At 40.4% G+C, this 22744-nt stretch overlaps 1 protein-coding gene across 1 annotated transcript in view; it reads right to left on the reverse strand.

Moving 5' to 3' along the window:
- Positions 1-22744, reverse strand: part of tex264a (testis expressed 264, ER-phagy receptor a) — an 88764-nt gene that overhangs the window by 10446 nt on the left and 55574 nt on the right. Inside the window, exon 3 of the mRNA XM_049583830.1 lies at positions 1757-1928. Coding sequence (XP_049439787.1) covers positions 1757-1928 — 172 coding nt within the window. The remainder of the gene's footprint in view (positions 1-1756; positions 1929-22744) is intronic.

A 22744-nucleotide genomic window follows, 5' to 3' on the forward strand; every position in this document is an offset into this window, starting at 1 on the left:
AATTCAAGTCGCCACAGTTCCTCTTTGTTTGCTTCTAACTGACACAAGCTATAGCCTCAACAGAGCAGAAAACTGGGTTTCCATCAGCACGCTTCATTACACTGCAATTAGATGACAAAATAACACTAAAACACTTGCCACTGGATTAATCTGCTTTTCTTTTTTTACTTTTTAGGGGAGACAATAACAGTGAATAGGGTAAAACTTTAAACTACAAGATATCACTATGAAACATCCCCAACGGATTACTAACATTAGACTTATTATTTTTGTATTACAAGTTTTCTGAAATTGGATGTTGAAATATGCAAATAAGGCATTTAGTACTTAAAGATGGACTAATTTGCATAAATTTCCAGAACAAAAATCTGAACTTTGGATAAAGCCAGTCAAAGTTTTTTCCAGAGAGAATTTTGGTTATCCTTTTTTCTCACTATATAAATCAGAACATACTGTCGACAGCCCTTAAAAATGACGAGACAATTTTTGCAAGTCATTTCCGTAACCGCCTATCCTGTTGGAGGTCACAGGGGGGCTGGAGCCTATCCCATCAGGCGAGAGGTGGGGTACACCCTGGAGAGGTTGCCAGACTATCACAAGGCTGACACATAGAGACAGACAACCATTCACACTCACATTCACACCTACGGACAATTTAGAGTCACCAATTAACCTGCATGTCTTTGGACTGTGGGAGGAAGCTGGAGTGCCCATGCTGATATGAATCAGACTATGAATGATTTATGAACAAATCCCTCTGTAAAAACCCTCTGATTATGGGAACAAAACTGGAAAGTTTGGTGTACGTAAGTGGAAGTGAAGATTTTTTGAATATGAGAAAAAAATCAATTTGGGAAAATGGCTTTTTCAGATATATATTGCAAATTTCTGTACATTTTTTACAGCAAAAAAGGACTCTACATGTGAATATTTTACATTTTTAAATTAAACTTTTTAAATTTTAACTTACAAATATCACCATGAAACTTCCCCAGTTGACTGCCCACATTAAGCCAGTTATTTTAGTATTTACTTTAGTATTCTATGTATAGTTTTCTGAAAATGTTTAAAGGAATACAATGCAGGATCATCAGTTTCTTTTTGTAAACACCAGCAAAAGAGAAAGTAAAAGCCAACCCCAGGTTCATTCTAGTTGCCGTTTGACCTCGTTATATGTGGGGGTTTTTTTGGCGTTCTGTCTCTTGGATGCCTGCTGCTTATGTACTAGCCCCTGGTCTCTACCTATTTATGAATCCCTGACCTCACCTGAGCAATGTGGGGGTACGCACCCGTAAATGTCCCAAGCACAGAAAAGAGGAGGAAAATAAGAAACTACAGACAGGCAGCAGAGTCTCTGCAGACATCTCCACACACTTCAAGTGGGTTGCAAGTGAGGACTGAGAATGATTACTTCTGTATGAGTCTATATATTGTATAGACATAGTAACTGTTGTTTTTTTAAGGAAAATCAAGCATAGCATTTTGCATAAATTTCCATAACAGAAATCTGAATGTGTTACAGAAGCAAAATAGCCCATATCTCAAAATTGACCAGTGCATTGAGAAGTGTTTCACCTGTAGCGTATCACCTTATCAAAATATTTGTTTCCAGATATACAAGCAGACATTTATTTTTAGTATCTGGAATTACGTTGTCTGGGAGAACTTTTTTGGCTGATGTTGTCAGTTATGCCCTAATGAGGGCTCCACAGTAACATCAGTGTTTGGCCAGAATGAACAAAATACACAACATTACCTGTAATGTCAGTTCCTCTGTCCTCGTCAGAGTCCTCTTCTTTAACGTCTGTTTTAACCTCCTCCTTCATCTCTGGAACAAAGAAGTCTGTCTGTCGAGACAGTGGGACCATATAGTTGATGACATCTGAGCCACAGATCTCTATAGTTGGGAATGCACACAGCTTCCTGTCCTGTGGAAGAAAGAGAGACAAAGTGGACGGTTAGATGTGCAACGTAAGGCACTGTTACACAGGTGCTCTGTAGGTACTCTATAGAAGTGCACAAAAAAAACTAGAGGGAAGTGAAGACTGTGTTGTGCAAACAGCTTCACAAACTTTTATGCAGGTCTATCTAATTAAGAGGGTGTTAACCTTGCATAATTACATCGTGCTGGGATTGGAAAGAAACAGAGACGAGCACGTAAGTTATTATAAACTGCGACAAACATTTAGTTGTAAGAAGGAGCAGATCAGACTTCACATTCAGGTAGAAATTCATACAGCATGCTTATTAGAGCTCCTCCATTCTGCTTCATCAACTGCTTCATACTCATACACTTTGGCAGGTAAAGATATGGACAACATAGATAACTGTGATGGTCCTAGATGGGCAGAAAATATCAGGGATATAAAGCTTTAAAATGTCTTCACTTTGCTGACATAACACTATGTCTTCGGCACATTAATATGAATATGCCCACCCATGCGAGTCCATTAAAGTTGCATTACCATCCACATCTATGTGTCTACATTTGCACCCTCCTGTGGTGTGTGTAGAAAGTGGAGAGTTTATAAATATTACACTATATTTTCTCTAAAGAGGACATTAGCCTTGCATAATTTTGCTGCATGCCTTCATATAGTTCTCAGGGGATTGCTAGGGCGTGAGCTCTCCAATGGGATGTAAGAGTGTGGTTGGAGGAGGCCTGGGTGGGCTGCACAGGCCAGCCTGAGCCATGATCGGTCGCAAAGTGACACATGAATGTTTCAGTACGAGATCCCATGAAGGAATGCATGATCAAAATAGCTTTGGAGTATATTAAACTACAGCAATGCAAGACCAGCAAAATCGAATTGATTAACAGTTCCCGCAGCTTACCTAAGAATGTTTTACTCTCTTATTTTTATAGAATTTTTGGCCAAGAAGCCAATAACATAATTTAATTTAAGTTATAGCAACTTTATATGCTATTTGGTTTAATCTGCTAGAGTGTACAGTATTTGATTTTAAGTATCTTATAATAGTACTTAAAGGGGAACTGCACCCATTTTTAAAACAGTCAAAAAATATTATTAAACATAAACAACTCTCTCACATATCCACTCATAACTCATATTTGTGATGTCACATGGTATGAAGTCTGGAATGGCTCCATATACACTGAACTGGCAAAGATGTTATAGATCAATGGTCCAGCCACGGGGTCCAGATTTCTCCTTAGCCATTAGATTAAGGTCCTCACAGTTAATACACTCAGCGTCATTCGGCCATGTCGCCGATCTGATTTGCCGTCACTCACTCTACAGCAGAAAATGGCACTTCAAAATAAAAGCTCTGTGCCAGAAATTCACTGCACTTAAATGTAATAATAATAATAATAATAATAATAATAATAATAATAATATAATAAAGTGTGTTTCTTACAAACCTGACACATTCTCAAGTCACTTGCTGTCTATCCAGAATGGACTAGCAGCCCGCTTTTGGGCCCAGTGGGGAACCACTGTCATAGATGGTAAATGGTAAATGGGCTGCACTTGTATAGTGCCTTTCTAGTCTTCTGACCATTCTACACACATTCATACACTGGTGGCTGAGGCTACCATACAAGGTGCCACCTGCTACTCAGATTTTTTACACACTCACACAGCGATAGAACAGCCATCAGGAACAATTTGTAGTTCAGTATCTTGCTCAAGGATACTTCGACATGTGGACCAGAAGAGTCGGGGATCAAGCCCCTGATCTTCCATTAGTGGACGACCTGCTCTACCTCTGAGCCACAGCAGGGAATGTTCTGAGTGTATGGGTACATTTCCTGTTTCAGAACTGAGAACACTACAATAGATTAAAGTTCATTTTGTGTACAAGAAAGAAAACAAACATTGTGTGGATCCACAAAATCAGGCTCCTATTCACTCTATGGAGCAGCTGTGTACTGACGGCACACATTTGAGACTTACATCTGTGGTTTTATAGCTTTTAGAGAGAACTTTACGCTCACAAATATTGAATGACCTTTCCTAGACCATGGAGATAACATACTGGAATTCTTAATTTCAGTGGTATAAGTGAAGCATTTGAGTAAGTGTACTAAGTTAATTTCGATCACTGAGCAGAGATGTTCTCACACTACAAACTTTTTTTATTTTAGTCATAAATGTAATACCCTCTATTTTACAGGAAGATACTTCTTGGACCTAAAGTGACCATTTAGACAATCTAAAGTGCCTTTTTTGAAGAAGCAGTTTCTCCAAATCTCCACCGTCTTTACCAGACACTGTACATCTTGTAATACCATTTGCTAAGTTAAAAGACTGGAAGTTTCTTTAAAGTCACTACTGAATATGTGTCTTTTTTTTTTCTTCTTCAAATAATACTTCTGTGTTCCACTTCTCTTTGTTCGGGACCTCTTGTGGTGTTTCCTACATATTCTTTCCCACATGATCACACCCTACTTCACAATATAACTCTCTTTATTAGAATTTTTATGCTCATGCTGGTCTGCCCCTTGCTGTGTGCAGAATTTCATAAATGCCTCGTCTCCAAAGTGAAGCGAATGTACAGACTTGCGATGTTGCCATGGCTGTGCGACAAATGGGGCTATTCTGGGCTATTCCAAGAGGGCAAGAAACATGTTGGATGGTCTCACGCCAGTCACCAGACTCATTTTCCTCTGGGTCAGAGTGATCTAGGCTGATTGATTGGTTTTAATCTAATCCTCTGCAAAATAAGACTGTAGGAGTTGGTATGAATCACCTGGCTGCTACACAAGGGGGCTCCAGCCCTGGGGCTGCCTATGCAAATGAGTACCCATCTCCTTGAACCTGCTCCGATAATGAGCAGGGAAAACTAGACAAAGACAGTTCACTATATTGTGGGTGCGCGCACACACACACACACACACACACACACACACACACACACACACACACACACGTCTCCAAGGGATACTGTCACAGATGAGAGAAAGGAAACAGCATGTGCGAAAGATGTGTACCAATATGTGTGTGTGCATTACTGACATTTACCTTGTTAAAACAGTAAGTTGCTCATCATTATCATATTCTCTCTGTGTAAGAGGTTTTAGTCCTCGCACCAGGAGGGAGAGCAAGTTTCATTTCTACCAGACACTACATGCGGTGATTTTACTGATTAACATCGCCATCGACCAGGGAGGAGGAACTAGTTGTGAAATCGCCTCATGATATCGCTAGTAGAAATGAGAAATCCTGAATATTCTCAGCCCTCCATGTCAGTGTGGGACCGCGCTCTGCTGCATGCGCGGATTTTTTGCCTTCAGCTCAGGAAATGACAAATTTCTCTACCAACCCAAAATATTTTCTTGTAGCCGTAGGTAATTAGTGCTGCTTTGACATTACTGTGGCATGTGAGGCAAAGCAGGCCATGCAGTGAAAACATTTTGGGATGACTGGGTTATGCATCACTCTGGTACCTATAATTTAGTTTAGTGAAATGGCGTTTTTTTTGTGTTAGCACTGTTATTTTGTGATTCTTTATTTTTCCTATAACAGTGGCCTTTATTTATGTCTTATCATATGCTTTTCACTTAGTAGTATATTGATTGATGTCAGTGTAGGTCTTTTTTCCTGAGGGCCCTGACACACCAAACCCACAGACGGCTACCAGTCAATGTGAGGTTGTCTGTGAGTGTCTGTCGCCTTAGTTTAGTGGTGTTTCCTGCACTATTGACACTGCTCAGGCCTTGTCCACTGCTTTTTGGCTGATTTAGCATATTGTATTGGCATCGAACCCAACGGAGCCCGTCTGTGAGTGAAATCACTCTGCTGGCAGTTCAGCAAAAGAGAAGATAGACGGAAAGCAAACAAACAGCTAAAGTCAGAAGGGTGTTGGATTAAAACAAACCTGTTATATGAGGTATGATTATCTTTTTAGCTATTAAGTGCTAGAAGAAATGGTTCCTAATTGTTTGTGCCATGTTAGCTAGCGCACAGTAAATATGCTTTGTTCTTTCAACGGTTGGTTATGTTCTTAATGTGCTAACTGGCTGACTAGCATAATGAATCCATCCTGTTGGTCTTCAGGCTAACTATTTATTGATGAGTCAGCCTTTGCCGTCACTAGATCTTTGATGTTGGTTTGGTGACTTTGGGCTTTAAGAAGGCTACAATTTTTGCATCACTTTGAATAAACATGTTTTATGTGTATTGTCTTACCCATCTGCAACCTGTGCTATGAACATATGCATCACTGTCCTGCCAGAACGAGAGATGACAACAGTTGTTGAGGTATTTTTGCAACATAAAGTGGAGTTTAATAAAATCTCATTTTCACCGTCTAACCAAACTTTCTCTTCACTGAGGCGTTTATTGAAAGTTATGCCTCCCTGCAGGTATTTACCAATGTTTAATCTGTGATTAAAATTTTCATTTCAGTTCCACTTTCTTTTGATATCCAATGTGTTGCCCTTTGATGTATTTCAAAGAACTCCAAGACTCCACATGTGAATATTAGGTTCTTTCTTATCACTCCCTCTATTGTTAACATCTTGAATTGCTCCAAAATAGATTGTAATTTATACATATTTGACTGAAAGTCCATGTGTTTTGAAACAGTGTCACTGTTGCAAAAGTGTACACAACCTCATGTATATATATTATTTTTTAACCACAATTAATTGCTGAATTTCAACAGTTAATCGCGATTAATTGCACCTTTTTATTGCAGGTTTAAAATTCCATAATTTTGCATTAAGAACAGTTTTGAAGTCCATATTGACAAGATGAAGCAATTCTCACCAGAGTGTTTTGACCCTCTGAGGGCCACATACTGTAGATCCATTTTGTCTGTTTTTTTGGGGTGGACAGGGGATGTTTGGGGGAGATAACAGGTCAACAGTATGTGCTACATAGATGTATGTACATAGAAGGGGTGTATGTTACCTGAAAGCTGGAAACCTGAAGTTTACTTTGAGATCCAGCTAAGCACTGTGTGTCAAGCTTTTCTCATCATAGATCAGTAATAAATATGGCATGCAAAAATAAGCATACTGTAGTTTGGGTCCACAACTGTATGGGACTAACATAAAGCGGACATGTCTGTAAAGGGGAGACTCGTAGGTAACCACAGAGCCCATTTTTTATCAAGATACCTTGAAGTGAGAGGTCAAGGAACCTCTGTAAAATGACTATGCTGTTTTCCCCCCAAGAAAATTTTGCCTAACTTTGGAGTGTTATTTAGCCCTCTTCACAAGAGGTATGGTTGGTACCACTGGAGTCCTTAGGTCCTCCAATTTCATATGATACCAGTATCATCACTTCAGCTTTAAAACTGAGCCATCTACAGACTCGGAAAGACAGGTGGCAATGAAAATAGCAGCACGCAATTAACACAATAATAAAAAAAGAAAGAAAATAAACATGTTATGTGAGGGCATTAATGGCATTGTGATTAACACATTAACACTAACAGCCCTACACACGATGTCACAACATTATTAACATCCGCCAACATGAATTACAAATTACAGACAGATAGTAAACCCCCCATAGATGTTCAAGTAGGGACATCTTAATGATTTCTACATTTCAAGCATATAATTTTTAGCTCATTTTATTATTTATTTGTTGCATTTACTTTTCACCAGATCATTTCATAAAAAAATAAATGTTAGAAATACTTTTTAAACATTACTTTTATCGTATTTTTTTTATTACACACAGACACCATATGGCTCTATTTCCTCCGGCACAAGTAGCATCCCTGTCCTCCTTGTGTGCACAATACTGTTTGTGTTTATTTTTCCTGTTCATTAAATCCAGTCACCAAAAAGTTTTGTCCAATCATACCTTAGCAACTGTAACAAGGCACGGCAGGCCTGTCAAGCTGTTTACCAGCTGCATCTGTTAGCATGCCAGTCTAACTAGCTACAATACAACTCTAATCCTGTACAATAGTAACCTAGCATTATTTCAAAAGAGAGGGCACATTATTAGTTGTCAGTATAAATATATAGACAGGAACATACACACTGACCCTCATCATTGCAGCCAACATTGAGACGCCTGCGTTTGTTAACTCCTGTGTTAAATTAAAGCCCCTTAAAAAACAAATACTGTGGATATCTACTGGCAAATTATCCACCGCTTATACTGTTAACTGCATATGTGCTGCCAGAGAGCAAAAAAAAACTGACAAGCATAGCAACACTAACTAGGGGGGGCGAAGAACTAATGAACACAGAGTTTATTATTACTGGTTATGTCGCAGGTTGCTGTAAGCTTCTTTGGACATAGCACATATACCATAAACTAAGCTCTTTCCATACCATATTGCACACCAGCCTGAAATCTATATTTTATCCTTCCTATTCCCCCTAAAAAAAAACAAAAAAAAAACAACCTAACAATGATAAGCAGATCAAGGCAGGTCTCATCTTTGGGACGTACATTTCTCTGACCAGTAATCCATATTTACTCTCACTAGGGAAATGAATAAAGAAATAGCAGATAGATTAACTTAATCAAAACTTGCTCCTGGCTTTAATGTTTTAATTATACCACAAGCAAGATGTTCTATTTCCTCCCTGTGCCCTTTCCTGGTCTGAGCCTCCCACGTCTCCTGTCTGATTGGGTACTATCTATTTCCCTATTGCCTATCACGGAGTCAACATGCATCCACTTAACCTGCATCTGTGTCTGGGAGCTGCTGGGTTTGAAACCTGCTTTCCTGCAGGACAGAGAAGCAGATTAGACTGAACCGTCTAAAAAACAGGTCAGTTGTGCCCCCCTGCTGCTTCAGAGCAGACTCAGTCACACTTACTCTCCCATCACTGATCCATCATCCTGAGCAAAGAACCAGCAAGTGAAAAAACAGTTGGTATCAGCATCATTAAACCAATATATTACACAGAGCGTTACCTGTTCCTAACCTTACAGAGGCTCTACGAAACAGGTCACTTTCAGTCCTGGCCCCTCGCTCTTAATAATTAATCTCCTTGCAGCACTAAAGTGTTTTGTCTATTAAACATGTTACATTTAAGTTGGTGGAGAAGAAGTGATTGATGGAGACTAAGTGATCCTGTCACTACACAATATATTTTCATTTTAAGTTCTCGTGCAAATCACACTGCCTTTAATTTAAAGAGAATATTCAGAGACTTAGGCTGTTGCACCTGCAAAAAACCTGAAAATTATGCCGAATATTTTTATTCATATGCAATCAAGCACTACAGGTATACAGATTTTTAATTTCAACCAAAAACCACACCATCTAATTTCACTCTCGTAGGTGGTTACAGACTCTGAGGGTGGGAAAGCATCCAAATTAGAGAAATCACAGAGTGTGGAGTTCCGTTCGTGAGCCTTGATGGTAAAACCACAACTCTAGGCACATCTTAAAATAACATTTAGTATTCTTTTGGCTTTATGACAGATTAAAAAAAGAGAGAGACAATAGAAATTTCATCAACAGTCTGAGAGTTTACTGTACTGTTTATACATAGATATCTTTTCTTGTAAGTTTGCAAGTTGTATTAGGCTGCTCTGCACATCACTGAGCATCTACAACATCCATCCATCCATCCATCCATCCATCCAACCAGCAGCAGGCTGAGCAAAGTACTCCAGACGTCCCTCTGCCCAGCAACGCTTTCCAGCTCCTCCTGGGGGACCCCAAGGCGTTCCCAGGCCAGATGAGATATGTAATCCCTCCAGCGTGTTCTGGGTCTGCCCCAGGGCCTCCTACTGGTTGCACTGGCCCTGAGCACCTCTAACAGGAGGCGCCCAGGAAGGATCTACGACAGTTTTGCATCAATCTGAGTAAATACCTTGATTTTTTTTTCCAATACTGAATTTGTTCCGTTGTTAAAGGAATAGTTCTAAAAGGTCTCATGGGGCTTTATAGTGTATTTGACCTTGCTGGCAGATGCTCCGATAGAAATACCAATAATAGAAGAGTAAACATAGATAACAACACCCCTGGAACTGGATTTACTGCATCAATCAACTAACTCTGATATATAACAACTTCTCAGAGTAACTGGACCAAAGAAACAGCAGGAGAGCTCAGTACTGATACAGCATACAGTATTTCAGCCTCTCATATATGAAATGTATTCCATCCTCTCAGGTCTCACGAATAACACTGACACAAATATTCTTAAAGGAATAGTTCACCCAAGAACAATATAAATTATACATAATACTCACCTCCCTGGAGTCTCTATGGTAACCCTTACCCAGAAAAAAAAAGTTTTCAATTGAATGGCATTAAAGAGAGCAGACAACAAAAAGTTTGGATTTCCATGAGCCCACACATGAATACACAAGACACTTGGATACTGCTGCACAGGAACTGTCAGAAAGCTTTTTGTACTTTGTATAATGTTTGTTTGTTTTTGTCTGTTTGCACTGATATCCTTTAAATTCTTGGGCTTGCACTCCCAATCTCCTCAAAGCCGTTCGATAGAAAACATTTTCTTGCACCACAGAGAGCCTAGGAAGGTGAGTGCTATACAGTATACAACTCATATTGTTTTTGGGTGAAGTATTTTTTAGGTCTGTTAACCGTAACTATCAAGTACTATTTAGCCTAGTTTCTGAAACTGATATATTAACCTATAACGTAGGGTAACATGTCACATATGTCTTCCACACAGTACAAGCTCAAGTAAGAGGCGAAACATCAAATGTAAAAAGAAATATCTTATTCTCCCTATGCATTGACATAATACAGTGTCCCTCTTCTGAAAACCTTTTCTGGTTCACGATGATTTTAATGTCCATTTTGAAAAATATAAATAATGTAGTTGGTGTAATGTGCTGCAGCTTTGTAACAGACCTGAAATATCAAAAGAAATTTCCTTGGCTTGGGTTGATTATATCTACTATCATACCTGATTAAGATCAAATAATCTGTGATGTCCGTCCTTATCATGGAAGGGTTTGATTTGAATCGTAATTTACTGGACTGACAGAAACAGTAAAGTATTTACAGGATCTCACAATGAGAATGGTGTGAACTTAATCAAGCATGTAAATGTGCAGTAGAGAGACATAGCCGGCTGTGAGAGTGTCTTAACGGATCGAAGGACACAGGTTAAAGCATCACTTCTGATGGAGTGCCCTTGACCCAGACACTGAATCTCTGCACCCCCAGGGTACGACTCTGTGGTTGACCTTTGACCCTCACTGGAAGATACAAGCAGTAATTTCCCACTAAATCAATAAAAGCATCACATTTTTACTATTACGGCTCACCAGGCTCCCTCACGGGAATACTACTGTATCACTGTAATTAAACACAATCAGTGTGAGCTTCATCATCTTCATGAGTCTTCTCAGGTGACAGAACCCAAACAGCATTTCACAAATGCAGCCAAATGAAACCAGACAACTGTGCTTTAGAGAAAGATGGAAAAGAAAGTTGCACAAACTCATTGTTATATAAGAACAATGTTCTACTCCTACCTATTAAATTAATTGCTGACTAATTTAAATTGTTTAATTGGTTTAAGATTTTTATGGGGTAAATACTGTCTGATTCCAGCCTCTTATATGTGAACATTTCCTGGTTCTTTACTCCTCTATGACAGTAAACTGAACATGTTTAGGTTGTGGACAAAAAAAGGTATACAAGGATGTCAATTTAGCATTTTCTTAGTTTTTTTTCTTTATCTATCTGCATTTATATGCAGATATCTATTAACAAAGATTAGTATACATGAACAAATTGAGCACATGGAAGAGGAAGTCATGGATTGGACATCAGTTATCCCTTATCCAGATGTCTAAAGGCTACACTAGAACCCCCTAAATATTGGCAGGTGCCCCCAGAGGCTAAATCGCCATCAGACCAACAGCCAGTTGTTTCGAGACTGACCAAGACCTAATAGGATTTTCTGTCCACAAAAGCAAACTATTTTAAGAAAGAAACTAGTGCTGCCTGCTAAAAGCACTTCGTTTAATTGAAAAGTTCATTAAATGGTGATGTAACCAGACATTGGGTTAATCAGGAATGATTAGGATGATTGTCTGGGAAAAGGCTTACACTGTGAATGTGTTTGTGTGTATCAGTGTGTATCAGTGTGTGTGTTGGAGTGGATGGTTCAGGGACTCAGAAACAGACAGATATAGTAGAGGGTCTCATGGGGCTTTATAGTGTCTTTGACCTCACTGACAGCTGCTCCGATAGAAATACCAATAAGAGGAAAGTAAACATAGATAACGACACCCCTGGAGCTTGATTCCCCACATCACTCAACTAACCCTGAAATATAAACATGGTCATGGAGTAACTGGGCCATAAGTACAGGAAAAAGCTCAGCACTGACACTGCATACAGTATTTCAGCCTCTCATATATGAAATGTATTCCATCTGCTCAGGTCTAATGAATAACACTCACACAAACAATCTTCCACTTCCAGATGTGGCTTGAAAGACACGACATCAAGCAGCCGTTCTCAAAGATGTGTGCATTAGCTTCGTTCTTTCTTTTCACGTCTCATCTCTCTGCTCTGTGTTTGTTTTCAGCTCACTGGCTCTTCTGGCTGATGGCCAGAAAGACAGAGCCAAGAGACGATGGAGAATTGCACTCTCAAGAGGTTAGCAGTCTCACAAAGTCGAGGAGACAAACTGCAGCAAATATCAAAAGGTCTGACTGGAGATCAGCCCAGACAAAAGGGACATTTTTACCTTGCTCTGTTCTGTGTGTTTTCAGAGGTGCACTGCAGTGTTTGTCTGAGGCACGGCTAACACTTAAACAGTGTATGCTGACGGGTGGATGTGCTACTGGCAATGTACCCTGGACCATTTTTCCTGAGTCCATTGTGTCAGTTAATTTCTGTTCTTATTCCTGAGGAGTAAATGAATACACTGTCATTGTTCAACAACCATGCAAGCCGGAATCAATAACAAAAGAAAAATAATTTCTCATGACCCCCTCTAAAAACTGACATTCAGTGAAAGGCTAACGCTCATTGTTTCAGCCAGAAAAAGCACCACTCTGCCATTACTTTCACTCCCATTAGGTTCATTACTTTCTCCACCAACGCACAAAACTCAGCTGGACCCTGAAGGTCCTGTGGAGTTGTCTAGGAGACATGAAAAGGTATTCTAGGAAATTCAGAAAATCACTAACTTAAATAGAAGCAGACAAGACAGGCAGAAGAAACATGTAGGCAACAAAAAGCCAAATTACAACACTTCATCACAACCCCTGGGATCCAGTGGACATAAACAATGGAGGATTTATAAGAGACAATAAGACGATCTAAGGCTACAATTTAATCCAAAGACAAGGTGGCAAGACAGGATGGTGGTTAGAGGTCCTGTTCCACATCCAGAGGATCACAGATTTGATCCTTTCAGTGTCCATCAATGTCCTGTCAGTGTCTATGCTCAAGAACCAGTACTACCTCTTTAGCTGTACCGTTAAGGCTCATTTATACTCCCTTTATATACAAAAATAGATACATTCATTTCAAATGTTCTGACCGTCACTGCCCACATACTTCCATACATTCTTTATGTTGGCGTGGATACATCCAGTATATGGCACAGGAGGGCAGCATCACAAGTTTCTGACAACAACAAACATAGCGATGGTGGAGGAGGACATAATAATGTACCTTTCAACAGAGGTAACCTTGTAGACAGCGTTGGCATGTGAGATCATTAAATAAATGCACAACATGGATGGAGAACTCTTTTCACTATATTAATGGTTCCAGCATTTTCAAAATGTCTTCATTGTGTCCTAAGGTCATCATTATCTCGCTTGAATTACTCTACGCTCCCTCCCAGATCTCCTGTGGCACTTCACTGTTTTGTCTATATACCTAAGCTTTCTGAAAATGTACACAAATACGAACAAAATGAACGCAGAGTACAGACAGAAGGCTCTGTCCGTATACATATCTATCGCATACTCAGATTCATTTCCTACTTTCCACTAAAGCTTGTCCTTCCATCTATCTCACTGTTGTCACTGCCTTAAGCAAAGTAAGCAAACTCTGCATTTCTATGTCAGGGTCAAGGGTCACAGATTGATCAAGAAGAGCAACTGCTCTACAACAAAAAAAGTGATTCCCATCCCTTTTCACAGTGGAAACAGTCATAAATTGGTAAAATAACTGCTGACCCGATGCAAGAAATCTCCTGGTGCCAACCAGAGAACTGAAATGCAATCAAATGTAGGATCTGATCAATGTAATTGAGTTTAACAACAAATGTAAAAAGTAAGAAAAGTGGAACTTCAGCAATTTCAGAGCTCCGAGGCCACTTCCTACTTCCAATACACAAAGGCTTGGTCCATTAGTCTGCGGGTTGCACCACCACTGGTGTGAAAATTAATAGAGCCAGAAGAGATGTGTCTGTGTTTGACTGACAACAGCTAGCAGGTGGAGCTCCACAGGTAACATCAAAGGAGAGAAACAGTGAACAAACTTGGTTGTGCTATGGACAGACAGTGTGGTATTGGCAGTGGTATTAAAAGTAAGGACCAAACCAGTATCTGAGGAGACACTGGCAGGTAAGCTTACCCTATGCCATGCCATCATGACTGACAGCTGTGTATGCCAATCAGTGTGCTCACGATTGGTCAGATGTGTATATGGGCAGGAACTGGACACTGCAGAGATGGTACTGCGCAAACTCTGGCTCCAAATGATGTCACCAGCGCAAGATTACAGCGGCCATACCTGGGATATTTTGGCTTCAGTTTTGTACAATAGTGTCAAGTGGAGATACGTCGTCCATCTTTATGTAGTCTATGGCTGCACCTGACTAGCTTATTAGCTAGCTGTGCAGATTGTCTGATTGCTTGCTCAACAAGCTGAGGTTAAAGAGAAGATGTGCGATCATGTTTGTAAGTTAGTTAGATAAAAAAGAGACTAGCAGGAAAGTCATTGTGGGTTGTTGTCAAGCGGCAACCTTCGAGACAGAGAAGTGAACCAATGAGGAAGTGCAAAACACTGTAGTTCATCAAATGGCCACTTGAGGCTGGCTCCAAAACAGATTAAAGCCCATAGACCCCCATGTTAAAATAACATAACTCACCCGTTGGCTCCAAAAAGCCCAGACGGCGACAGCTGAACACCAAACTCGAGGCTTCAGAATGGCAGTCCACAAACCAATGGGTGACGTCATGGTAGCTAGAGTCATTCTTTATACAGTCTATGGTTGTTGTTCAGCTTGCTGGCTCGTGTGTTGGGCATCAGGCTGCTGATTTACAGAGACAGCTGAGATTTGACTTTATGCCTGCTTCTGACTAGATACAAGATTTACGCCCAGTGTAGGTGAAAAAAGGGTTTTTATCCTTGACAGTATAACCGGTGTAACAATGCCCTTTAGCTGTAACTGGCCCCTGGTCTGTAATATGGGCCAACCTGATGTCACATAGCCAAGAGGTAACCAACAAGCTGCTGTGGTGATGCTTACAGGTTTAAACGAAAGCAACTACTTCATGCTGCCTCCATTATGTTCAAAGTCATTCCTAGTGCAGGAAATCATCTCTTGAAGAAGAAGGAGATGAGGTAGCTTAAGGGAAAAAAGCACGCCCAAAAATTAAATTACAACTCAGCATCAGAGGTTGATAAAATCTAAAAGACCATCCGAGGGTGGATTTCTCCTTTAAACATCCCTGACTATCGTTTGAAGAAACTACTGATCCTACGATGGAAAAAGGTGTTGTCTTGCCAGCAGAAAGAATCAGTGACAGCACACCTCCCCCTCAGGGGAGAGACGTGAGATATGGCTGAGGAGCGGTGGTGAATAATGAAAGGAAGACAGAACGTTCATTCAGCCCTGTATTCACAGTGACAACCTCCAACTAGCATGAACCCTACGGAAGGATGAAGACCCCTAGCCTGTAGCTATGGGTGTAAGCCACTTTATCACAATGGGTTATGTACAGGACACACACTCACAAACATATGGACACACTCTCACACACATCTATTTATAGGGGGATGATTTCTCACCCTGGTCCCCAGGCACACAAAAAGGAAAATTAATACAAAAGCAGGTCGACTCGTAGTGACAATTGGTGACAGTCCCCGGAGTTCTCTCTCTCCCTTGGTCTATTTACTCCCACTGCACTATTACAGCCACATAGTCCACCCTCCTAACACCCACCACAACCTCCTCTTCCTCTTCCTATCTGTGGAAAGAGACAAAAACTCTACTTCACACCCCAGTAGAGGTGTCCAATTCAGAATGTCCCTTATGGTCACACACTTCCCCGGAACAGTGTATTTTCATTCTGCCTGCAGTGGGGCTATTTTCTGCATCCGTCTCTGCAAGCCCAGGCCTCCTCCGTCTCGCTTCCATGCCCTGGTGGAAGTGAGCAAAGTTGGCTGTGGGTGGAGGCAGTGGAGATCTGAGGACTGAAAATGGCTTTGCTGTAAAGGCTGTGGTGCTGGAGGAGTGGAAGGCAAGGCAACGGGTTTGTTGCAACCTCTCCGTGCACCCGAGCAATCAATAAGCAGAAACACTTGATGAGCTTCAAGTATAGTGACTCTGTCAGCAGCTGATGTGGTCTCCAGAGGTCTTTCACAATTGATCTGGTGAACTGGTGAGGTGAGAGGCAATAAGAGTAGCTGGTCTCCCAACTGTGGATTATAAACTCCCCCACACACACACTTCCTTTCCTGTTTCATCAGCTGGGAGCTTTTAGATGTGCAAGTAGATACAAACAAAAATAAATGTACAGCACAACTACAAAACACTGTATACCGTGGATGATCTGTTCCACTACACACTACATATGGCTCAAAAATAACTGCAGAGCAAGTTATGCTGTGAACATTAGAGTGGACTCAAATCAGTTGCCAGAAAAATGTTGGCACTGTATGTTTCTACAAACCACAGCTTATGTAGCAGATACATTAACACTTTATGTTTCAACACCGCTGTGGTTAATGTGTGGATAGGTTTAGAAACAAAAGAACAATTGGCTATGGTAAGAAAAAGATCATGTTTTGGCTTAAAATATCCAGTTTGGAGACACAATTCTGGCGGGAAGAGGAGCAATGTTGCTTCATGGCACTGTCCCCACCAACGGGTCGCTAAAAAACACCCACATTTGGAGCCTAAAATGCTGATGGTACAGTAACAAAGCATTGACTCAAAATGACTTGTTTTCTGGTCTTGAAAAGCGGTCTGCAGCTTCGGATAAATGACGCACCATCCACTGTCCCATGTCACTTTAAAAATGTTGATAACGTGTTCTTCTGGTGACTTGGCTGCTCAAATACTATGTTTACATACACAAAAGAAAGCAGGTTACTAGGAGAAATAAGGTTAAGGCAGAAATTCAAAAGCTAAAACACGAAGTTGGATTCTAATCAGACTCATGCCCTCCCACAACCACATTGTTTAGCCAAGCTGCATCACTCAGTGGCAATATAGACCGCAATGACAGTCTGTCAGTCCAGATTGAAATATCTCAACAACAATGAAATGGGCTGCCGTGACATTTTGTGGCGACATTCATGTTTCACAGAAGATGACTCCTACTGCTTTTGGTCAGCCCTTCACTTTTCATATAGAGCCACCACAAGGTTGACATTTTTGGGGTTTGTGTTTGGTTAAATGTATTGATTACTTTATGGATGGATTGCCATGGAATTTGGCACAGACATACATGGAGCCAAGAAAATTAAACGTACAGACTTGTCTGACTTTACATCAGACACCACCAGTGGGTAAGATATTTCACAAATCCTGTCAAATATTAAAACATCTACTAGATATATTAGGGGAAAAACAGTTGTGTATTCATGGCTCAAGATGTATTCTGATGATGACTATGGTGCTCCCATGACTTTTCCTGTCATAAAACCACAAAAAAAGGTTGTTTTTTTTTAAGGAACAAGTGCTTTCATATTGCCATTTTTATGCTGTACTTCTCCTTGAGCCAGTAATCTATTGATATATTTGGTATTTACACCTCTCTTACAACTAGTCTGCTCTGATGCATGGATTGAGAGTAGCAGGGGGAGCACCTCTTTTGCAGATGCCACATTTCCAGTTACCTGAGAGAAAAAGAAGCACCACCTGTCTTTTGACCACGATGCAAAGGCATGCTGTCTCGCTGTGAAAACGGACTTTTTAAAGACCTGTTCATTTTAGTTATTTTGGGCAAAGCAAAGCACCACTTAGACTAAAAAGCTTTCTTTTCACTTTACCACAGTGCCATCAGAGAAACACTCTCCCTGTCTTTGTCCTGTAATACCCACTTTAAAAAGCAGGCTGAATCCTGGTTAAGCATTCACATGTATATCCACTAGGCTGTGTTAACCGGGTTTCTCTTAATCCCCTACCGAGTTTACATAAACTTCCCATTCACGTGATGTTTAGGAAATCAAGTTGCTACAGGAAAACAACAATAACCAGTACATGTAAACACACCGAGTGAGATGCATAGTTCAGAGCTCTAAATGCAGCCTGTGAGGAGGAAACTTAATATGCCTTTAAGGCCTAAAGTAAACACTCACTAAAAAGCAAACAGTGCTGTTGCAGCAGCTGTGAGATTTTCCTCTGAAAAGTGATTCAACAGAAAGCACGAGGCCATTAAGAAAACCATTGGAGAGGTTTGAAGTCAATTAGTCCTGGCCATTAAAGCCTCAAAATTCAGTGAACCATTGGATGGAGAAGAGGATATGGAAATACATGAATATGAATAGTGATTAATTTTAAACGGGCAGACAGATTCCCTCCTCTAATTGAGATCTTAATCTGGGAGTCTAATGTTAGAGACATTCACATCTCTATTCTAATGAGATACAATTAGGAGGAGGGGATGTGGACAGTGGATGTGTGATGGAGAGAGGCTGGACCATCTATTTTTTCCTCCTGCAGGCTTCTCATGAACAGAGCACCTTAAATATATGCCACATAATAAGTCCTCTGCACACCACTGCGGTTTCTTTGCACTAGCATACCTGGAGGCATTTAGTGGGGCTGAGAAAATTATTAGTGAATCATTTCTCACCTGTCAAGTGAAGAGGGCTTAGCTCTGCAGAAGTGGCATTTTGTCAAGTTTCAGCCGGTGTAATGAAGCTCACAAAAACACAAAACCTAGGGCAGATCATTAGAAATGTGTCTATGTCCCTGTGGCATCCTTATAGAGAAATGCACAGCCAATCAATTTTCATACGTGCATCTTGTCCAGACATAATTAAACGTTACGAAAGGCGGCAGCAGATGAAAGTACTGCATCCAAAGATTAGAAAAGGTGTGATTAATGTAGCGGTAATGAATTCTGTCTGGTATTTTGTGAAAATGGCCAAATAATGAAATGACAGACAGGGCATGGTATAACAAAGAACTGCGAGTTAAATAAAAGACCTGCGAAGAATAGAAATGACGTAATGAGTGATGAAAATCATTCCTCCTAACATCCAAATTCATAATCAATGGAAAGAAACAGAATTCTTTTGACCAGGCTTCACTTCATCTATTGTCCTTCACAAAGTCCTGGCCAGCCTGGCCTTGTAGCCCTAGAAATAAGCCATCAGGCATTCTACCACCTCTCTATGAATAAACCATGGGTAACCATCCTTGGCATCCACACAGGAAGAGAGCATACACAAGCTCAAAGCCCACATGTGGCCATGGCGCACACGCAAATTAACTGAGAGGAATACATCAAAAACAGGACTCTTTAGCTAAAATTTTCTCTTCAAATATTCTATTGTTTGCACTGAAGTTAAAAAATGTTTTCAATATTTAATTGACGCTATGTTTCTTTTAACAGCACCATTAAGTCAAATATAAAATTCTCGATATGCTGAGCATCATTTTATGCCCACACACATCTCTCCATGATACAACCTGACACATTTGGTATCTTTGGTAACCTTGGCTCCTTGAGCATAATTTAAAATAAAGTTCTGTGGATTTTAACAAGACAGCGTGCTTTCCCAGAAGCACTGCCATACAGACTGGTAGAACTAATTTTCACAAGTCTCAGCTCTTCTTTTGAGACACTGAAGTCGCTGTCTTTCAGTTTTTACAATTCTTCCCCTCCATTCCTTTGCTGGGCGTGTGGGTGATTGAAAAGCCCCGAAGCAGAACACAAAGACCTCAAAATCCTTCTTGTGTCTTGGAGCTCAATGTGACATCTTCTTAACTGGAGAGCCTATAGAGCTGAATTAAGGACTGGGATGGAGAACTAAATCTAAACAGTTTCACTGGCCCTGCTGGGTCATGTTGATCATCAAATGGACCTAAACAGCCTTGGAAAATGTGCAATGAGAGTTGAAAGAGAAGAACATGAAAACCATTTTCCTGTGCATAAGCCAAGAAGAGAGACAAAGTACTCTGATTTAGTCATAAAGCAAAGTGTTGATGGCGCAAAATAAAAAAAAAAATCAAGGGATCACTAAAGTTACAATTCATCCTGGGAGAGAAAATAAATGTCTGTAACAAATTTCATGGCAAGCTATCCAGTCGCTGTTGACACATTTAACTAAAACCCGAAAAGGTCAGCCTCATAGTGGAACTGGAGGAAAAGTCAGCGGATAACTCAAGTAAATTAAATTCATTCTCTGTGACCAGAGAAGTGGAAAGACTGTTCGACATTGCCATCCTGAGAGCTACTTTGTTAGCTTGTCTAAAAAAAGCAATTACATCTATGAGTAAAACATGTAGAAATTAGCCCACAAAGAAGCAAATATAACTTCATCATAAGTAGTCTATCCTGAAACATATCCTTTGACATGAAGCAGAACAAATTACAGTGAGATCATCAGAAAATAAGATTACAATCAATTACAAACCCCCGCTGACACGGGGAGAACATGCAAACTGCACACAGAAGGGCTCCTCCACCCTGAGTTCGAACCAGGAACCCTCTTGCTGTGAGACGGCAATGTTAACCACTTCACCACTGTGCCACCTGACAGTAGTATCATTATATTAAATGTGCTAAAGTATTGAAAGTAAGTACAAATAAATGTTAATAAAAAACAAGCAGTTAGAATTTTGAAAATTATGAAGTTTACTTCTTTTTAAAGTACACTACCTTAAAAATGGAGCCTACATTACTCAAAAATGAGGTCTTCTTAAAGGATTTAAAGAAAACGTTTGACCTCAAGGGCTGACACACACTGCAGTGGAGCAGTCACCATGCATGCTGTCACAAATAATCAGCAACGTTAGATGGCTATCAGGTTTGCCAGATATCTGAACAGGCTTAAGAATAATCCAAATTATGATAACTAAATAATAATAGAGGTCGGACGGAGAGTTTTTAAATGCCAATATTTCCGTATCTTTGAGTGAGCATAAGAAGCACTTCATCCAGTACAAAGACTCTTTCTCTCTAACATGAGTACACATTTCCCGCAAATATGGCCATGGGTGTTTGTCGTCGTCATTATCACTGTTGATTGTGGGTGCTGTTGCTATTTCTGCTTCCACCATGAAGTTAGCCTCATCGTTGAGTGACATTATTAGATGTAGTTGCTAGCATGTAGCATGTGACCTGACAAGCAGCCTGGGCTTGACTGGAAATCCAAACGTGACTGCGGCTTTGAGAGCGCCTCTTTGCATTTTCCCTTAACCTTTGAATTAACCTGCAAGCCAGGACCACTGGTTTTCCAAACCTGAGGATTAAATTTTGTAGTAATGAAGTAACAAAGATGCTTAGGGGAAATGCTTCAGAGTGAAAGTATGCATCTTATTTAGGAGATGTAGTGGAGTCAAAGTGAAAGTTGACAGAGGTATCAAAACTCAAGTTAAGTACAAATACTCCCAAAACATACTTAAGTTCAGTAACAAAATGTTATAACTTCGTTACACTGCACCACTGGTTTTGAGAAAACTCTACCCTGCATGCGTTGCCACTCATGGGGAACACAGTGGGTTGAAACACAAGGCTGAACGCTTCAAAATGCTGCTGATAATTTCCTGCTCTCGACACTGAATATGAGCCAATTTGACACCCATCACAAACCATCGTCCTCAAAGCAATAGTATATCTAATTATGGCACATTAGAGTCGCTAATAGGAGTTTAATTCTGTTTGAGTATTTCAATTAACCCCCATAAACTGCACATACCGCCAACAGAGCGGTGATCGAGAAGGCAAACAAACTTCACTTTCATGGCCACAATCAGTGTGAGTGGAACAGAGAGAACAAAACAGGAAACTGGGACTGATCCTCTGACTAATGGCATGGTTTTAAGAGGTACCAAAGATAACAATTTGTTTCAGCTCCACGCCTCCATCCCCGAAGACCAGAGAGAAACACAAGGAGGGATGATCCGGTGTCAGCTCCAAAAGAGAAGCTGTTGGATCTGGGTAAAAGTCGCTACAGCCCTGCTGCTGTCCATGGGCCGAGAGCCATGTTTAAACCGTAGACCACCCTCTATTAGAGCACTGTCAGTATGGCACAACGGCAGCCTAATGGTTACAATTAACAGTCCCTTCTGCTGACAGAGCTCCTATCTGAATGCCCCCTCTGTGCTCCTCTCAGCCTGATCCTGCTCTAATGACTGTGTTTTATGGGTGCAGTGAAAGAGAAACCTGGACTAAAAAATGGAGCAGGAACGTGAAGAATACAGGAAGAACAGATTTACAGGGAAAAAAGAAAAAAGGGACAGAAGTTAAAGATAAATCCAACAGTTAAAATAGCTTAGAGAATATAACAGAGAATGGGACTCTTGGGTTTACACAAGCGATAGTATGCCGTAATATGATTTGCTGTAGATATTGCCGGATTGAGGGAAAGCACTTTTATATTAGAAAAAAAAGGAGACAAAAACATTGCCAACCAATCCAGTTTGTAGGTTTGT

This window comes from Epinephelus fuscoguttatus, linkage group LG1 (genome assembly GCF_011397635.1).
Source record: "Epinephelus fuscoguttatus linkage group LG1, E.fuscoguttatus.final_Chr_v1".
NCBI lineage: Eukaryota > Metazoa > Chordata > Actinopteri > Perciformes > Serranidae > Epinephelus > Epinephelus fuscoguttatus.